The sequence below is a fragment of the Trichosurus vulpecula genome, chromosome 6 (assembly GCF_011100635.1).
Source record: "Trichosurus vulpecula isolate mTriVul1 chromosome 6, mTriVul1.pri, whole genome shotgun sequence".
Taxonomy (NCBI): Eukaryota; Metazoa; Chordata; class Mammalia; order Diprotodontia; family Phalangeridae; genus Trichosurus; species Trichosurus vulpecula.
Genome location: NC_050578.1, coordinates 48,842,781 through 48,860,713, shown reverse-complemented (window position 1 = coordinate 48,860,713; position 17,933 = coordinate 48,842,781). Strand labels below are relative to the sequence as shown.

At 38.3% G+C, this 17,933-nt stretch overlaps 1 protein-coding gene across 5 annotated transcripts in view; it reads right to left on the bottom strand.

The window, feature by feature from the left end:
• Nucleotides 1–17,558, bottom strand: part of LEF1 (lymphoid enhancer binding factor 1) — a 172,601-nt gene extending 155,043 nt beyond the window's left edge. For 4 of the 5 annotated variants that reach the window (XM_036765388.1, XM_036765392.1, XM_036765390.1 and 1 more), the window contains exons 1-3: nt 17,340–17,558; nt 14,158–14,224; nt 12,304–12,437 (exon numbers count right to left, since the gene is read on the bottom strand). In XM_036765388.1, the coding sequence (XP_036621283.1) occupies nt 12,304–12,437; nt 14,158–14,224; nt 17,340–17,558 (420 nt within the window). Of the gene's footprint in view, nt 1–12,303; nt 12,441–14,157; nt 14,225–17,339 lie in introns of all 5 variants that reach the window. The other variant, XM_036765391.1, reaches the window with a different exon arrangement.
• Between the last annotated feature and the right edge of the window lie 375 nt (nt 17,559–17,933).

Sequence of the window (17,933 nt, the reverse complement as noted above, 5' to 3'; positions counted from 1 at the left end):
TTTGCCATCACTAAAACCTACAGAGAAACTTTAGCCCCATAATTCAGTTTAGGTTTAAACATACATACACATGTATATAAATAGAAGAAATCCTTTTTTATCTTCTCTAACCAATGGGCACTAACGAATACATCTCAAACTCCTTTAAAGAAAGAATTATCTTTACTGGTACATAATATACAGGAGTCAGGGGCTCATATTCACACTTTGCCTAAATGACTGCTCTCTTTCCTGGGCAGCTGGTGGAAATCCAGGCAACTTCTAGACCTCTTCTAATAAAGTTTACTAAAACCAGAAGCTTGTACCGAAATTCAATTTCCTATACTAGTGATGTACTGTCATTTGAACTGGAAGACTTAAAAATTAGATGACCAAAAGAAGTATTGACATTTCACAGATTTTGAATTGGCGGAAGGTTTTGATTCTGTGATACTGTCCAACCACAGTCTCTAAAAATACAAACTCAAATCACCTTTGAAGTTGGAATAAAAAAAAAACAAAACACTTCAATAACATAGGACTAAAATTGCAGATTTTATTCACTTTCTTGATTGGGTACCCAAGATATGGGCTCCACAAAATGAGATCACAGAGACAATGGAGATGATATTTTTTAAAGCATCCTTCTGGGTAAAGTTTGTGCAAAAGTACTTAAAGTGAACCTCTAAGCAATGAATAAACAGATATTTCTATAGACAGAAGCAATCAGACATTTATTTGTCCATGTGGATGTTAGGATTGCACTTTTGAAAAAAAAGCCTAAAAAAGGGAGCCCTTACAATAAATGTCATCTCAGTCCAGACTGAAATACCAACTTTATTTAAAACTAAACAAAATTTCAAGTTAAGCTTCTATTAAACCATCAAAAAATCATAATTACAATATAGTCATACCAATTTTATTTATAACTATTTGAAAATTAGTCACCTTCATAGACAGCTAATGGTTGTTTTTAATAAAAATATTCTTCAACTCAATCTGTTGGACAAACTTAACTCTTGAATTTAGAGATATTTGTTTAAAAAATACAAAATGTAAAATTAAATGAGAAAAACTGGAATAAATGGATTCAAGGTTTGCCAAGAATACTCAGATCATTATTTTCCTCCTGCTGTTGGCAACAGCTTCCTTACTGATTACCACAGTTGCAGCAAATGCTGATTTTTCCCCTACCATGTTTTTAGTTCCATCTCAATGATTCAGAGAATATGTAATGTATGTATAAAAGATGATAGTAGCCTCTTGGTAAGCTACTTCTTTTCTTCATTTCAACTAGTCATTCAAGATTTTTATTTTTAAAAGAAAATAGAGAATAGAAAAATCATATGTACCGTTTTCAATTTTGAATGTAAACTTGGCTCTACAACAATTATATATCTGCTATTCATAATAGTTTATCATGAGATCTAAATCTACTGATGAGAAACTGGTTGTTGTTGGTTTTTTTTTCTGTTCCCACCCCCTTTCCTCTTACCTCCACACCCCCTCCCGCTCCCCTGGACCAGAGAGAGAAGCTTAAATTTCCCTATGTTGCCCTTCCAAGAAATCTCTTGGCCCTTGTATCCTTTTAGATACAGAGCTGGGCTTCTTAACCTGGGATCCACTGATAGATTTCAGGGGCAATTTGTAAATTTAGATGGGAAAAATTACATCATTGTCTTCACTACTCATCCTAATCCTATATATTTTTATTTTATTTATTTAAAAACATTATTCCAAAAGAGGGTTCGTAGACTGCCCAAGGGGTTTATGACACAGAAAAAGTTGAAAACCACTGGTCATAGAGGAAGTCAACATGATTTTGTTAAAAATCCTAAGGATTAGCTTATCCTTTTGTCTTCCACATTCATAGACCCACAGATCTCCTCTTTTTGTCATTTTTGCACTGGGGTAAAGAAACCTGATTCAAGAAGGTTTTTTTTTTAAATTTTAGTCTACTTCACTTTAAACCTATTTTCCCCCCATCTTTCTGGTAGTCAATTGTATCAGTTACCTTTATTACTACCATGCTAATTCTTAGAAGAATTAAAGACTTTTATTTGCTAGATGTGGACTGCAGGTACTATCCAATTGCTAGACGGTTATGATCCACAGGGGAAAGTCAAGTGCTCTCCTGAGTCAAAATGAGGTAATAAATTTGTGACCTCTGGAGTGATAGGCTAGTCACTTTATCACAGAATGAGCATCTTGGGAAAATCAGAATTCATATTTTAGCCAAAACTTTTTTTTTAAATCTTAATACAAATTCCTCTACCCAATGTTCAAAAGTATTTTCTGCATTCACTCATCATTTTCCTTACAACAAAGAAAGGACAAAGGGGAGACTAGAGAGCAAAGATCAGCTGCTCCCATCTCCTCCCTTTTTTTAACCATCTTATTTCTCTTCTGGCATTCTCCACTCCACTGGCTTCTCACCTGTGCCTTCTCTGCTCCCTTCTTTACCAACACAAGGACCAAGAAATTAAATTCTTCTGCATCCTGCAAGGGACATTCCCTGCTGATAACTCATTGTACTCTATAGAGGAAGGGTGATGTTGCAACATACAGAAAAACCACACCAAATATTTTTTCTAAGTCTGAAAATATCTCAAATGCTTAAAAAAGCCTTTGTATCTGGTAGAGAACAAAAATCAATCGAAAAGAATTAACCAAACAATACTAAAGCACACTTGAAGGCAGTTTTCTTATCATTACTAATACATTTCTATTTCAAGTACTCTTTTGAAAAAAAAAAAGCATTCCTATCAGGCCTTTATCATCAATTAGGTTGCTAGGACCTAGGTGAGAAGTCCTATGACTCATTATGACATGCTCCTTACATCAGGATCCAAATTCCATTCTGTTTTACTCCTAATAATGACTGTTAATTTCTACCTGAAAATTTCACATTCTATAGTTAGACCCTTTAACTTGCTCAAAGGAGATCCAGCATTAAAAAAGAAAAGTCTGCTGCCTCTCCCTTCTTTCCACACTAGCCCCCCCACCCCAGCACAATATTCCAAATTGGAGGAACAATAAAATTTTAAAATACTGGGAACGACTGAGCAACCTCCTTAAAGCTGCTCTTTTCTTATCATCTTTGTTAGATATGATGGATGATTTAGAAACAGAGACCCAATAACATGAAACATCTCTATTTTACCATTCGCATTGGAAAGTAAAGAAAGAATCACTGAACATTTAGAATATCAAATACAATTCTTGAAGTTCATGAGCAATCCCTTATATCTGCCTTTTAAAAAAGAGGATACATTTTTGCAAAGGAAAACAGAACAGGTCAGACTTTTCTTCTGTTAGTTTGTTTCAGCATATGCTTTCATTGGGAGGTCGATAGCACCACCAAATAAAAGGAAATCAAAGCTGCAGTGAGGTATGTCCTATTCCAGTAATTCTGATCTCTTAGATCATAGATCTGGAAATATAAGGAACTACAGAGGCTATCAAGTTCAGCTCTTTCATTTACAGAGGAGGAAACTGAGGTCCAGACAATTTTACTGACTTGACCAAGGTCAGATAGGTACTAAGTGGCAGAGCTGGGATGGAGACTCAGACCTTCTGACTCCAAATTCAGCCCTGGTTACAGAATGCTATGTTGTCTCTCTCTTCATATCCCTTCACTAGGTTTAATGTTAAATACAAACAAATAAGCTTTTAAAAATTCAAATCCCCCTACTCCCAGCCTCTCAGAGACAAACTGCCATATGAAAGAGGGGGAAAAAAAATCACTGGATTCTGCAAAGAACGTAAGTCAAAAAGCTGCCCAAGTCTGACCATGTCACAATACTGTCCAATAAACTACACTGGCTTGTTATTACCTCTAGGGCAAATACAATTTCTTCTTTTGGCATTTTAGACCCTTCATAATCTGGTACTTTATTCCCCTTCAACACTACTGGCCAAACTGGTCTCCTTCCTCTTATTTACACAATACACTTCATCTTTCATCCTTATACCTCTGAACAGAGGTGGCCCCTCATGCTGGGAATGTTTTTCCTCCTCACCTCCATCTCTTAGAATTACTAGTTTACGTCAAAGCTCATATCAAATGTTATCTCCTATAAGAAGCCTTTCCTGATGTCCTCAGATATTATTTATTTTAATGCATTTATATGTGTACATACACATATGTACACATGTATATGTATATCTACATACATGTATACATATATGTAGAGAGAATGCACTAAAATAAATGTACACATATACATATATACTCATATGCATATGTATGTATATACGTGTGTATGTGTGTGTTGTCTCTTCCATAGAATATAAGCTCTTTGAGGGAAGAGACTGTTTCTTTTTGGTCTTTGTTTCTACAGTGTCTAGACATGGGGTCAGAGACATGGCAGATGATTAATAAATAAAAACTTGCTGATTGAGAAGTCTCAGCCTGTATCATTTTAGGAATAACTGTGGAATGGGCATTTGATCTGTAATGAAATCTTTAAAGGCCTCACAAACACTTTAAGTATAAAATTCAAAAAGCTTTTCAACTCTCTCCCACACTGTTGCACCCCAAACATCACATGCAAGAGTTCTTGCAATCATGTTTAAAATGTTGAGAAAGAAAAAGACAGGCAACAAAAACGATTTCTTCTGATCTATCTCTTGCTTATGTTGTATAATGTCTATTAAATTCTCCCTAGAGGTGTGAGACACACTACCCCTTAATTTGAGAGGTTTGGCCAACTATAGGTGTCCGTGTGTAAATATATGTACTTCACGGAGACTTAAATTTCCCTAATTGTCTTTGACAGCACTCTAAATAGCCCAGGTTGAATGATCAAAACCTAGCAGTTAGATATTCAATACTTTAGGTCCTGTGTTATCTCCTGGCCACTTTTCTTTTCAGGTTTATCTCATGGGGGACCCTCAACCCTTGTACAAGTTGTTTGGACAATAGCTCAACCCAGGAATGTTGAGAAATCAATTTAGTCTTTATCTGACTCCTGGGTCAGAGGAAAGGCCTGTTACTTCATGGGATCACAAGCTTAAAAAATGTAAATAAATGTGCATATATTTAAACATATAGGTCATGGGTTAAAAATATGAATATATGTGCATATATAAGAACTAAAAAGCTTTATCCTATTTCAGTGGTGTCCAAAGGCTGCCTTTCCCCCAACCAAAATGCCATCTCCAAAAAGATATCCCCAAGTGTTAGTGCCTTTTCCCTTCTCCCAAAATTAGCCCATATTTATATATTTATTTTTATGCATTCTGCATAAACAGTATTTATAATGTGTATGTGGTGTCTCCTCCATAGAATGTCAGCTCTTTGAGGTGCTAGGCATTAGAGATACAAAAATAAAATGAAACAATCCTTATTTACGTCTTAGACTGTGAGCTCCCTGTAAGTAAGGATTGTTTTCAGCTTTTCTCTCAGAGTAGAACAGGAGTCATAAATGTATGATAGAGAAGTAGTGAGTCACTTTAAACCAGTGGTTCTTAACCTTATTGTGTGTCATGGACCCCTCTGGCATGGACCCCAATAAAGCCTACACATGCCTCCTCAGAATGATCTTTTTAAATATACAAAGTAAAATAAAAAGAAATCAATTATACAGAAAGTTATCAAAATATGTATTAAAAAACCCAACCAATTCATGGAGCCCCTGGGGGTTCACAGAACCCAAGTTAAGAACAGCTGCTTTAGATAATATGGTGGTATACTGCTGGGTTTATGGCACATATCAGTAATCCTGGCTACCTGGAAAGGCCGAGGCCAGCAGATCTCTTCAATTCAAAAGTTTGACGATTGGATGTCTGCACTAAGTCTGGCATTAATATGGTGAGGTCCCCAGGCAAGATGAGAGGGGTTGAGGGCTGGGCACCAGTTTGTCTAAGGAAAGTTGAGCCTGCTCATGTTGGTCAAAGCTTCTTGTTGATCAGGCTGTGCATGTCCAATCTAGTGAGATGAAGAGTCATATGTTTGTGTATGTATGTGTATTTATAAGTATATACACACATAGAGAAAAGGGAGGGGAGGTTCATTTTAACAGAAACAAATTAACTTTAACTAAGACACTAGTTAAAAGGAGCTTCTTAAAGGGTTACCCCCAATTCAGCAACACCAACAAACTGTTGAATCTTGGTGTTGCCTGAGTGATAAGCTAAATACACTTTTCTTTGTTAAAAACATAAACATTCTGGTGTTTTCCCATGTATCCATACTAATACCATACATATTTTCTCTTTTAAGTTTCAAATCTTGTTCCAAAAGCAGAAAGAAACACATTTCTACACACACACACACACACACACACACACACACACACACACACACGGAGAGAAAGAGAGACAGAGACAGAGAGACAGAGAGAGAGAGTGGTTCTTATACTGGGTCTACTAATTTTTTTTTTAAAAATATTTTCATAACTATTTCAATATAATTGTTTATGCATTTAAAAAAAATTATTCTGAAGAGAACAAAAGGGACTACACATACACATAAGGGACAAAAAGAGGGTTAGAATCAAGAATTAATCTAGTTTCTCATTTGAAAAAAATATATATGTATGGTAGTATAAATGAAGGAAAATCATGCTTAAGGAGTAAGTCTCCCAAGATTAGTTAAAAGGGACCTATCAAAGAATGACAGATTAACTCCATCATGGTGCTAATAAGGCCACTAGTTATATTCCATATCGGCCGGTTTCCACAACCACAGATCCTACTTCTAAATGGCCAACTCTATCCGGGTTTCTTACCATAAAAGGGACTTTTGCAGGGTATGGATAAATCACTACGAATCCAGGTTCACTATTAGAAATATAACTAAAGTCTACATGGGTTAATAGCTTCTTACTGAAGGACAGGCACAGTGTCTTTTTTTTAAGCTATCTTATAACCATGATAGTAGTGATTCTCCCTTGTTTTATAGAGATAGCTCCACCACCCCAAGAATCGGGCAATAAATCACTTAGGAGGTAGCTCATCCCTTACCTACCTATTATACACTGATGGTTTCTGCAAGCACAGCAACTATTAATAATACAGTCCACCTTAACACTTCGAAACATATTATTCAGGGAATATTAGAGAAAAATTAATAATGTTGTAAAGTTGCTTCAGGGAAAAGCAGGTGGAATTTTAAAATTAATATCATTGTTTTATGTCTTCCTAATGTAGCAAATATTCTACGGCCGAGGGTACTCTTTAAAAAGTCCTTGTCCTTGAGAAACAGTAGTGAACTGTTTACCAAAATAACTTATCTTAGATAATGTTACCATGGTGAGCCAGAATTGGTCCTGATGTCTCCAGGAGAGCCGTGTTGGATGTAAGTCCTGCAAAGGGCCCTCTTCAAGCCTTGTAGAAGCCAGCTGAACAGATGAGAGACAGAACAGAAATCTGCACCCATTTATTTTTCCTGCCTCTTACTGTTTATGTCGGGGAACAAACATCACACTTTTAATAGCCCATTTATCTTCTACCTACAATTAAAACATGTCCCTTGATCACGGTGGGAGTGGAGTGAGGGAATAAATAAGCCTCCTTCCAACCAGAGTGTACAAATGATCAGAAAATAAACTTCATCAATAAGAACTTCCCTTAAGATCACACTCTGATGCTTCAATTAGAATGGAGCTGTCTTTAGTTCTTAAAGGCAGATCCAAAATTCTCAGGCTGGCCCCAAAGGGGCTCTCTCTCTCTCTCTCTCTCTCTCTCTCTCTCTCTCTCTCTCTCTCTCTCAACATAGCACATGTTTTCAAAGGTCATACAAACCTGGAAAGCCTCAGAATATGGCTCAGCCTGGGACTGCATGGTTGTAGGAAGACCAGACTTTATCACTGGGGCCCCAACATCCAGGTAGTAATTAAAAAAAAAAGTACAGAAATTCGTGGAACTTTTTTTAAGAGTGGGAAGGGCTGAAATTGCTGATTACTTTAAGTAGTGAAAACGTTCATAAGATCTAGAGCCAGAATGGCATATATCAATAAAGATTCAGTAAGGTCAAGTACAAGATGTGTCTTAGTCAAATTACTTATTCCTTTAGGGCAGCTAGGTAGTGCAGTGGATAAAGCCCCAGGCCTGCAGTTAGGAAGACCTGAGTTCAAATCTGGCCTCTGACACTTACTAGTTCTATGACTATGGGCAGGTCACTTAACCCTGTTTGCCTCAGTTTCATCATCTGCAAAATGAGCTAGAGAAGGAAATGGCAAACTACTTCAGTATCTCCGCCAAGAAAACCTCCAAATGAGTTAATGAAGAGTTGGACATGACTGAATAACAAAAACTTACTCATTTAAGTTTGTACATTTGCATCATATGTAGTAGCATTTGGAAATTTGTTAAAGCAAAAGAACAGCCAAATGCCTTAGTTGCTTTAATACTTTTAGATTTTTTAAAGTTGCCCTTAAATGTACGTGTATGTGAGATTGAGAGGAATTTAAAGAAAAATTGTTTTAAGAATAATTCTATCTATTGCACAATTAAAAGGCTGACTTCCTTAAAATAAAAGTCATACAACAGTGAAATAGAAGATGAAATCCTCAATAATAGTGGTACAAATCAGGATAAAACACAAAAGCCCTTACTATATGAAAAACGTCACCTTCGACAAATTTGATTTAGATGCTGTCTTCCTTTCTCACCAGAGAAACAACAGAAAGAAAAATGAAGAATTAAATTAGCAACATTTACACAACCCAGGTGGCGTTGTGGTTTGGGTATGAATTTGAACAGCAGCTTTTGCTCTAGCTTCCTGAACATGCTCACCGATGCTGCTTTGCCCCTCTCTATCTACCTGAAGAGAAGCGAATTGTTTCTCTTCTGAGGTGTTAAGTCTTTGTGTGGCTATGAGGGACAAATGGAAGTTTGACACCATCCATGAATAGACAGCCACACTAAAGACAACTTTCACCACAGTGAGGTCAGCAAGGCTGAAACCAATTTCACCCACTGGTATTCAGAAAAAAATTAGCAGCATGCTTCTAATAAACTTTCCTAGGCTCCTGCTTCAAAACATCTAATGAAGCTTCTGTATCTTCTTTGCAGGCTCCATTAAGACAAACTCAAATAAAGGTTTGCTGAGTTGACACATTAATGCCCACTGGGTCCTGGGTCTTTTTAAACAGTTTTTTCTTAGGGCTACATTATATCACCTTTTTGTGAGACCCATTCACTCCCCAGTAAATCCTGGAAGAGGAAAAAAAAACAACAAAAAACAAACAAAACTGGATTTTAAAAAATGTGTGTTTGAGTGTGGATACCTAAAGAAGGGCAATTGTATTTAGAATTAATGAAATGTCTTCCATTCAGACATCTCAGTAGCTGCCACTCGTTAGCCAACACTAGCATTTTCAGGTTGATCTCCCAATAAATACAAATCATTGAGGATGCTCTGAATGGGGTGGGAGAAGGAATCTAGGTTACCAGGTGGTTTCCAGTCCTAACACCTCCAGGGAACAGATGCAGTAAACAAGTGGTTACTTTGTTATGCAAATACCAAATGGCAGGGATGCCACAGGGTGACTGCCACCCAAGCCCCAAAAGCTCACACAAATGGTCACCTACCTCTGACACCTTTGATGGGAATCTAGCTGAGGCTAGAGTGAGGACTCCAGGAACAGTTAGAAACTCAAGGCAGCTAAGAACACAGTGAAAGAGCAGGAAGGCCGAGGTGAATGAGTAGGAGGAAGGCTGAGAGGTTGTCTTCCGGCTAAAGTGTTTTTGATCTCTTACACATTAAAAAAAAACACCAAAAACCCAGCTGTTAAGCATTAAAAAGCAAAGGCTGCAGTTCAGTTGGACTCTAAAAAAATATTCTGTAACTAAACACACATAGCCTTGTGGCTAGACCTGAACAGCTTCTGGAATTATGCAAACTCCAGAGTACCACGAGAAAACACTGCCTAAGAGAAATCTGCTCAAAAATGTAGCAGGAAAAAAAATGGCGGGCAGAAGATAACCATGTCAGCAAGGGGAAATGCTTTTTACCCACAGCCTTCACCATCTTAAGCCATCGAGCTACACACACACACACACACACACACACACACACACACACACACACACACACTCTTTATACTGACTCTGCCATAAGTTGTTCAAGTAGAGAACTGCTCAACAGAATGACTTCAGAATTTTGATCAGTTCCCTGAAAATACAAGGCCACCAGTATCTCCCCTGAAATGATCGCTAGAACAACAACTCACATTTATACAAATGATTTGAGGTTTACCCAAGTACTTTCCTCCTAGCCACCCCATAATCAAAATCCTCAAGCAGTTTCTGCTGGGCTAAGTTGAAGAGTAGAAAGGGAAGAGCACTGGTTTTAAGAGGGCAGAAAAGTTTGGGGGTTTTCTTGGGTCTCGTTTATCAATGCCAGAAAATTTGGTTTGGGTGGACTTTAAAAAAAATGTAAAGGGAAGATCAGTCAGGTCAGTCTCACTTTCTAGGAATCATAAATAAAGAAGTATGAGATTTTTTTCTAATGGCCATATATGTGTATATTTATCACCATGTTGGAAGCTATAATTCAGGATGCTGAAAAAAATTGTTACCCTGAATATTTTTCAACAGAAGCTCTCTTATTTGGTAAGCCCGATGCTACATGCTGTTTGGATGTTCCTAATTAAGTCTATGTAGACTCTAGAACTAAAATTAAAAATAAGCAACGGATTCATTTGTTCCTATAATCAAAACATTCTCCCATGCAAACATTAAAGTTAATATCTAATAGTTAACATGTTTTTAGTCCACCAAATAGAAGTTCTCTCGTATATTTGCAAATTTTAAAAAACCAGAAAGAACTGATGATTAAGAATCTGAATGCCTAATCCTATTCGGTCATATTAATGAATTCACATTTTAAAGAAGGAGGCCAATGTCTGCGCTCCTAAGTATTTCCTATGATGAAACCCCAAAGGTCTATTTCCCAACCAAAAGAACAAAATCAATTGATTAAAGACCAAGCTACTTTTAAAAGTTTGATAGATTTTGTCATTAGGTAAAATGTCAAACATTGGTTTTTATATTTTATACAAAAAAATAATTTCTAGTTCACAGTACTTGTGAAAATCTAGTTCTAGGTGGCTAATAACATATATTTGATCTTTTCAAAGGTATGACCAAAAAGATTTAAGATCATCATAAATAATCATTATCAAGAATTGATTGCTGTTGATATTTTAATGAACCTTGGGTGATTTTGTGAATTTTTCTTCAATGAGGTAAAGGGTTCAAGTAGGTGGATAATGGAAGGTGTTGTTACTAATAAAATAACCTTTTCCTATCCATCAATCAGCAAACATTTATTAAAATACCTCTTGTGTCCCTAGATTTAACACCCCATATGATCTATAATGAAACTAAGATGCTGCACTTGGACCAGTTCATCTAGTCTTACTTTTCTTTTTTCCAGGACCACATTTTTTAAAAAACATTAATCTGTTATGTGCTTTTGATTCACAAAGTAAAAGGAGAGTAGATGAATCAACAGAAATACCTAACAACTATGGGAGAAATAACTCAGAGTCAAGCTCTACTCAGGTCAGTAATGTCATCTCCCTGTAAAAAAGGCCAACCTATTTTTGTTTTTGAAACAAGTATTCAAATGCTACATATATCAGACTTTTCCATTAGACTTTCTTCAACCCAGTGAAGTCTTTTATTTACTCTTCTCAGGAACGTCAAACATGCTTAACAATTAATAAAGTCTGAAATTCTAAAAAGTTATGCCAACACAACTCAGAACTTTTTCAAAGTTACATTCAATCTATTACCCAAAAGAGAAACAGTCCTCTATGTATTATCTTCATATACTAGCTTGCAAAAATTCAAAATGAAACTGAAAAGCGATATTATTATTGACAAGTAAATGAAAAGTTGTGGTTTTTCTTAAGCTGAAATGTGCCTTATAACCACCTATATGGCTCTAATTCTTTCTACTTTAATATGCTCCTTTTTGATAACCATTGGACACCAAAAACAATGCAGTACTTAGATAACTGAAAGATTCTATCAAAATTTTCCTTTCTATATAAAGAGCACAATATGCTTGTAGTTTGTGTGTGTGTTTACTGTTATTAAAACAGAGTAGATGCGAAACAAAGTCAGAATTTACATGTGATATATGAGGATACCTCCAATTAATTCAAAAGCTAATATTCCAAGGTCAAGCTCACCAAAACTTCCATTATAGCAAGTCCAGCAATCATCAATGCATTTATTCAGTCTGAGATCTGGTGTATAACACACAAACATTCAAGTATTTTTTTTTAGCCAAATACTTAAAGACAATCACTAGATTTTGAATCTGGAGGGGAAAAAAGCTTTAAATAGAAATATATTACTCACTGTTCTAGGGATAGGTGGAGAGAGAGATCCATTTGACATGTAAGGGTCATTATTCATATTTGGCATCATTATATACCCAGAATAACCGGAGTAGGACGGGCCCTTGTTGTATAATCCTCCATCTGGATGTTTTCCTGCTAAAAATCAAGCAAACAACAAATGATCCATTGATATTTTTATTTCTAGGTCAATTTATTTTTGCATCTCTAGCTCAATAGTCACAAAGCAAATATTCTTCCTATAGAAAAGACCTGATTACAGAATACTTTAATTAATATTTTATATATGTATATAGTTTAAAATGGCAGTCTGTGTACTTGGGCGCTAAAAAGCCTAATAAAACAGATGTTTTTAAAACATATGGTTCAACTTATTTAAACCATAGACTGATGTTCTAAAAAAAAAAATTGTCCATCCGACTTAATTTGACAAAGTGGACTAAGGCAACATAGAGTCATTGAAGAGAACAAATATGGTACCAAAGTTTCATAAACGCTGATCATCTCTCTTGACATATCATCAATGTCTCCATCTTTCATTTATGTTACCAGTAATGACAGCACTTAAAAATACTATCTTAGTTACCAGAGGAAAAAAAAAGAAACATAAAACCGACAGGAAGAGAGTCGTATCTGACAAATACGGGCAGGGATCTAAGTTTATAAAAGGTTTACTCTGTGGGGCTCCATTTTGTGGCAACACCAACATCCTGTCAATGGCAGTAAGTATTTGGAATTGTTCTGGGCACATAGATTTTTATCTCTCGACCACTGACTTTGTGGCCAAGAAGAAAGCATGGCATTATATAGTCACACAGCTTCACTTCCTTTGCTGGCTGATGTGTTGCATGTATGAACAATTCATCCTGGTCATGCCAATTGTAAGTAATTAAGGAGAACAGAAATGCAGTCTGGCATACAGGGGAACCCTACCAATTGTTGGGACCTATTAGCTTGTATGAAGCTCTTCATTTAATCTATCAAATATGTATTTTAAATCTATCCCTCCCAGTCTGCCCCCACATCCAAACAAAACAAAACAAACGGTAAATGCCAGAAATGGATCATGGAGGATTAAAGGATCATAGGATTTATCGCTGGAAGGGACCATTGAAAGATCACACAGTATAACCCCCCTCATTTGTAGGAGGAGTAAACAGAGGCGACAGGCCCAGAGGAGTTAAGTGATTTGGCCAAGGTCATACAGACGGGTTATCAGCATTTTGTAATTATTACTGACTTTAAAAAATACAAAACTTAATGCTACATCTTCCTAAATTAAGCTACCAATTAATCTATCAACAAGCATCTATTATGAGTCTACCATATGCTAGGCACTGAGGATACAAGGATCACCTTGTACTACCTTCAAATAACACGTACTTTTTCTCACCCCAACCACGACATTAACGCATACATTGTTCCATCAAAAAACTAGAGCATGGCCCATCTATTATAATTCTTATTTTATTTTTAAAAATATATATAATTTTTATGTATTAGAAAAGAAAAATTAAACTCTTCATATAATACATTAGAATATTAGTAACAGAAGTCATTCAAAATGAAAGGTGATGGTTTTAGGGAAAGGGGAGAAAAGAAAAAAATGTTTAAACCCTTAAAATATTACTCACATGTTTATATCACTAAACTTTTTCTTCACCATGAAATCCACATGTCCACCAAAATATAGACAAATTTTAAAAATCAGATAATTCAGTCACATTTTCTCATTTGTATTAAATTTTATAAAAACTACATATACAATCTTACAAAGTAATGTCAGATTGGTTCACTTGTGTGTATATTAAAAAAGACCATATCTGATTAGAGTATTCAGCAGCAGCACGCTTACCTTCATCAGGGTGATCTCTGGCTTTGTCATGGTATGACTCCTGAGAAGTTTGTGCTTGTCTGACCACCTAATCACATGGCATCCATATCACCAAAAGAAAGAGAATCTCATGTTACAGTATATAGCAACAATATATAGCAACTAAACTTCCTAACAAATTCAGCATTACCTATTTTTATAAAGGTAATATATCTCTATAAGCTATATATCTCTATATAGTTATATAATGTATAGATCTAGATCTATATAGACAGCTATAGAATATATAATCTATTTGAATAGTGGTAATATTTCTAGGAGGCTCAGCACTTTATCTAAAATTATTTTTTAAAATGTTTTAATCATGGGGAATAAAGTAAGGACAGATTAAGTATTGTTGGAGTGGCAAAACACATTACTTGGGTACCTACAAAAATTAAAGAAGAAAAACAGTTCAAATTAAGTACTGAGTCTGAATCCAAGAACTTGGGCCCAAATCTCCTTTCTGATGTTTACTACTTGGGTGATCCTGGGCAAATCATCTAACTCCCTGAGACTCAACGTCTTCGTGTATAAAATAATGAAGTGGCTTCTCAAGCCCCTTTCAGTTCTACACGCTTTAGTCCTATGATGTATTTTTGACCATGTATTTGTTCAATAGTTTTATAACTTTAATATATATGTGTATGTACATATGTGTCTATTTGTATATCTTGTTAGGATCTGAACATAGCTCTGACCTTAATGATGTTGAGGAAGCCATCTCAAGGCCATGTGGAGACTTAATTGCATTACAAAGGTTTGAGCCTCTCTAGTCTTTTGCCCTCATATTCTCTTCACACATCCACATTTACCCAAGAACTGGTTAGAACAGAATTTTGGGGGAGGTTTGAATCTTAAAATTTATTTTTCATCTTTAAAATGAAATTCTAAACCTAAACAAATCAAAGACACAGTAGCAGAGTGCAGATGACTTCCTTGGAAGATTTTCCCTGGGGACCGCATCAAGAGCAAGCTTTAGCTACTATTTTCTAAATAAACTTCACTTGAGTTTAGTTTCCCAACTATTGGGCTGCGTGTTTCTCTTTGTGTGTACACTTTAAAGCACCCTTATTTCTGTGGCTGATGAAAGAAATTCCCCTGACAACTACAAGCATCTAAAAGAGACTATGCAATGTCAATTGTGACAACCGCACCATTCACTGGGACCCAGACAAGTGCAAAACATCTAACCCTAACCCCTACTGGTTTTCTCCCATCTACTTTCAAGCCCTTTTATTGGCTACTTCAAATACGATGTGTTAATATTGCTATTCTTTCCTACCACAACACTGTCCCTTTCACACCCTTTACTCCTCCCTTGACCCAGAAAGGTAAAGGAAGTATTAGTTGAGGCTACACCATTCTGCCCATCATTTCACAGTCACTAATGGAAGACGGCTGGAAGAATGAATTTGGAATACCACATCTGGGGGTTTGTTTTTGTTCGTTCTTAAGAGTAACATTCCCCCAATGCCAACCCAGCCCTACAAAAAAACAACCTCGATAAACCTAAAGATATCCTCCTCCTTCCAAACATACACCTTGGGGAGGGAATGTTCTGTCATACCTTGAACCCTAAAGGCAGACTCAAGTGATCTTCTGACCTGCTGCCTCTCCAACATACAGCCTTGCTCATGATGTAAGGGGAATGTGGGATGTATTTATTTTTCTTAGGGCACTATCTTCCCAAAGCCTTTCTATACACTCAACCTTGGTGAAGAATGGCGGCACTAACTTGGATATCTTTAGGAGAAAAGCCTTGGTGTTAGAGTTTGGGGGTTCAATCTAGATAGCTTTCCCAATCCCAGCACAGATCTGGACAGTTATGGGACGTCGACACACATTTGGTAGGTTTTCATCTAAGAGATATAGTTCTCTGCCTCCCTACCCCCCTTTTTCTCTCAGGCACCCACGTGTCTCTATTTACTTTACTCGGGTTACTGGCGCTATCTCAAGGAGCGCGAGTCCAAAGGGGAACAAGTAGAGTCGATAAAGAGCCGTCGATCTTCCCCCACCCCATTCCTTTGGTGCCACGGGCCTGGCTTTATCTCGATTTAAGCCGGCGTTTCTGCATCTGGCTTTCAACGCCCAAACAGCAACATACACGCGCTGGGGGTGGGGTGGGGGATGGAGAGGTAAAGATGTGCTGAAGGGGGTGGGGGGGGGGGGCGGTTGAAGAAAACCAGCGTGCTGTGAGTGAAGACGCAACGACTTTGTGGGCAGCACGTCTGTGACGGAGCAGATTCCTCGGGGCCACAAGTGACGAGTTTCAGCTACAGTGGCTCTAGTTGCCGAGTGGTATGTGGGCAGCTGTTTCGGGCCTCTGGCCCCCTTTCCATCCCTACCCCCGACAGTAGCCCCCCACTCACGCGCTCTGCTCCCCGCGGGCCTCCCTCGCCCCCTCTCTTGCTTGCTCCACCGGTTCCGCAGCTGGCAGCCACAGACTCAGCCCCTGCCCCACACCCGCAGCCCACCGCCCTTCCTCTCCGCCCCCTCCCCCCCCAATACTTTTTGGTGGTTTAACGCACTAGGGTAGAAAGCTACCGAAAAAAGATGAAATGTATGCATTAAAGTAAAACTTTTCACTAACTGCTAGTATGCCCCTCTTCCCCCCCTTCCTTTGCCCCATCCTCTTCTCGTCTCTCGCCTACACTAAGAAAAGAAAAGAAAAAACGAAAGATTTAAAGCTAGAAGGAGAGTCCTCAGGTCATCTAGTCCAACTCCTTCGTATTACAAAAGGGGAAACTGAGGCCCCGAGGAGATATGCAGGGTGAACTCTCTCCTTTCAGGTTATGGGTCCTAAGAACTCCTGAAAAACACGCACGAGACCGTTTCTCTTGCATAGCCTCCGATGGACGTATCAACGAGCCCTAGAAAAACCACTAACTTCGGAAGTTTGGCTGCACACACACACAACCACACAACACGCACACACAACACACACACACACCTGTGCACATAAAGCAAGAGTATTTCCTTAATGGTTTCGCACCCCGCGACCCCCCGCCAAAATAAGAAATTATACTTTGAGCACGCCAGCTATCTGTGTCCCCTCTCACACTTACATAAAGACCCACAAACACAGCCAGTCACCCATTTCTTTTCTTCCTCCCTTGCGTGCGTCCCATGCCTTTCCAGGCTGCCGGGAGTGGGGAGCTCACCTCATGCCCGTTGCTGGCTGGGATGATCTCAGATTCATTGACCAAGGAGGATTTGATGTCGGCCAAGTCCCCTTCTTCTTCAGGGTGACTAATCTCTGCAAAGATTTTTTCCTTCTGCGGATCACCTTCGTCTTTGAAGGGGATCATCTCGTCGGTGGCGCAAAGCTCTGGGTCCCCCCCGCCGCCGCCGCCACCGCCTCCCCCCGAGAGCTGGGGCATTCCGGCTGCTCTTTAATCCCCTCTCCTCCGGGGGAGCGACCGCGGCAGCGACGACACAACAAAAGCACACAAAAAGGGGGGGGGGGGGAGAGGAGGCAGGGATTGAGAGAGTTGAAACTGGCGTGCAAGAAAAGAATGGAATAGGGACGGTTCTTGCCCAGGAGCAGCCGGCCAACAAGCCTCCTTTGCAGCCGCGAGTACGGGCGTCTGCGTCCCTCGGCGGTGGCCCCTTAGCTGTGCCTCCCCCTCCAGAAGGGAGAGTTAAGCTCTAGACCCCGAGAGAGAAGAGCAGAAACTGCGAGGAGTGGGAGGTTCAGCAAAGCTGTGGAAGTCGGCTCTCTTTCCCAGATCACTCCGGTGCTTCTGGTAAGCGAG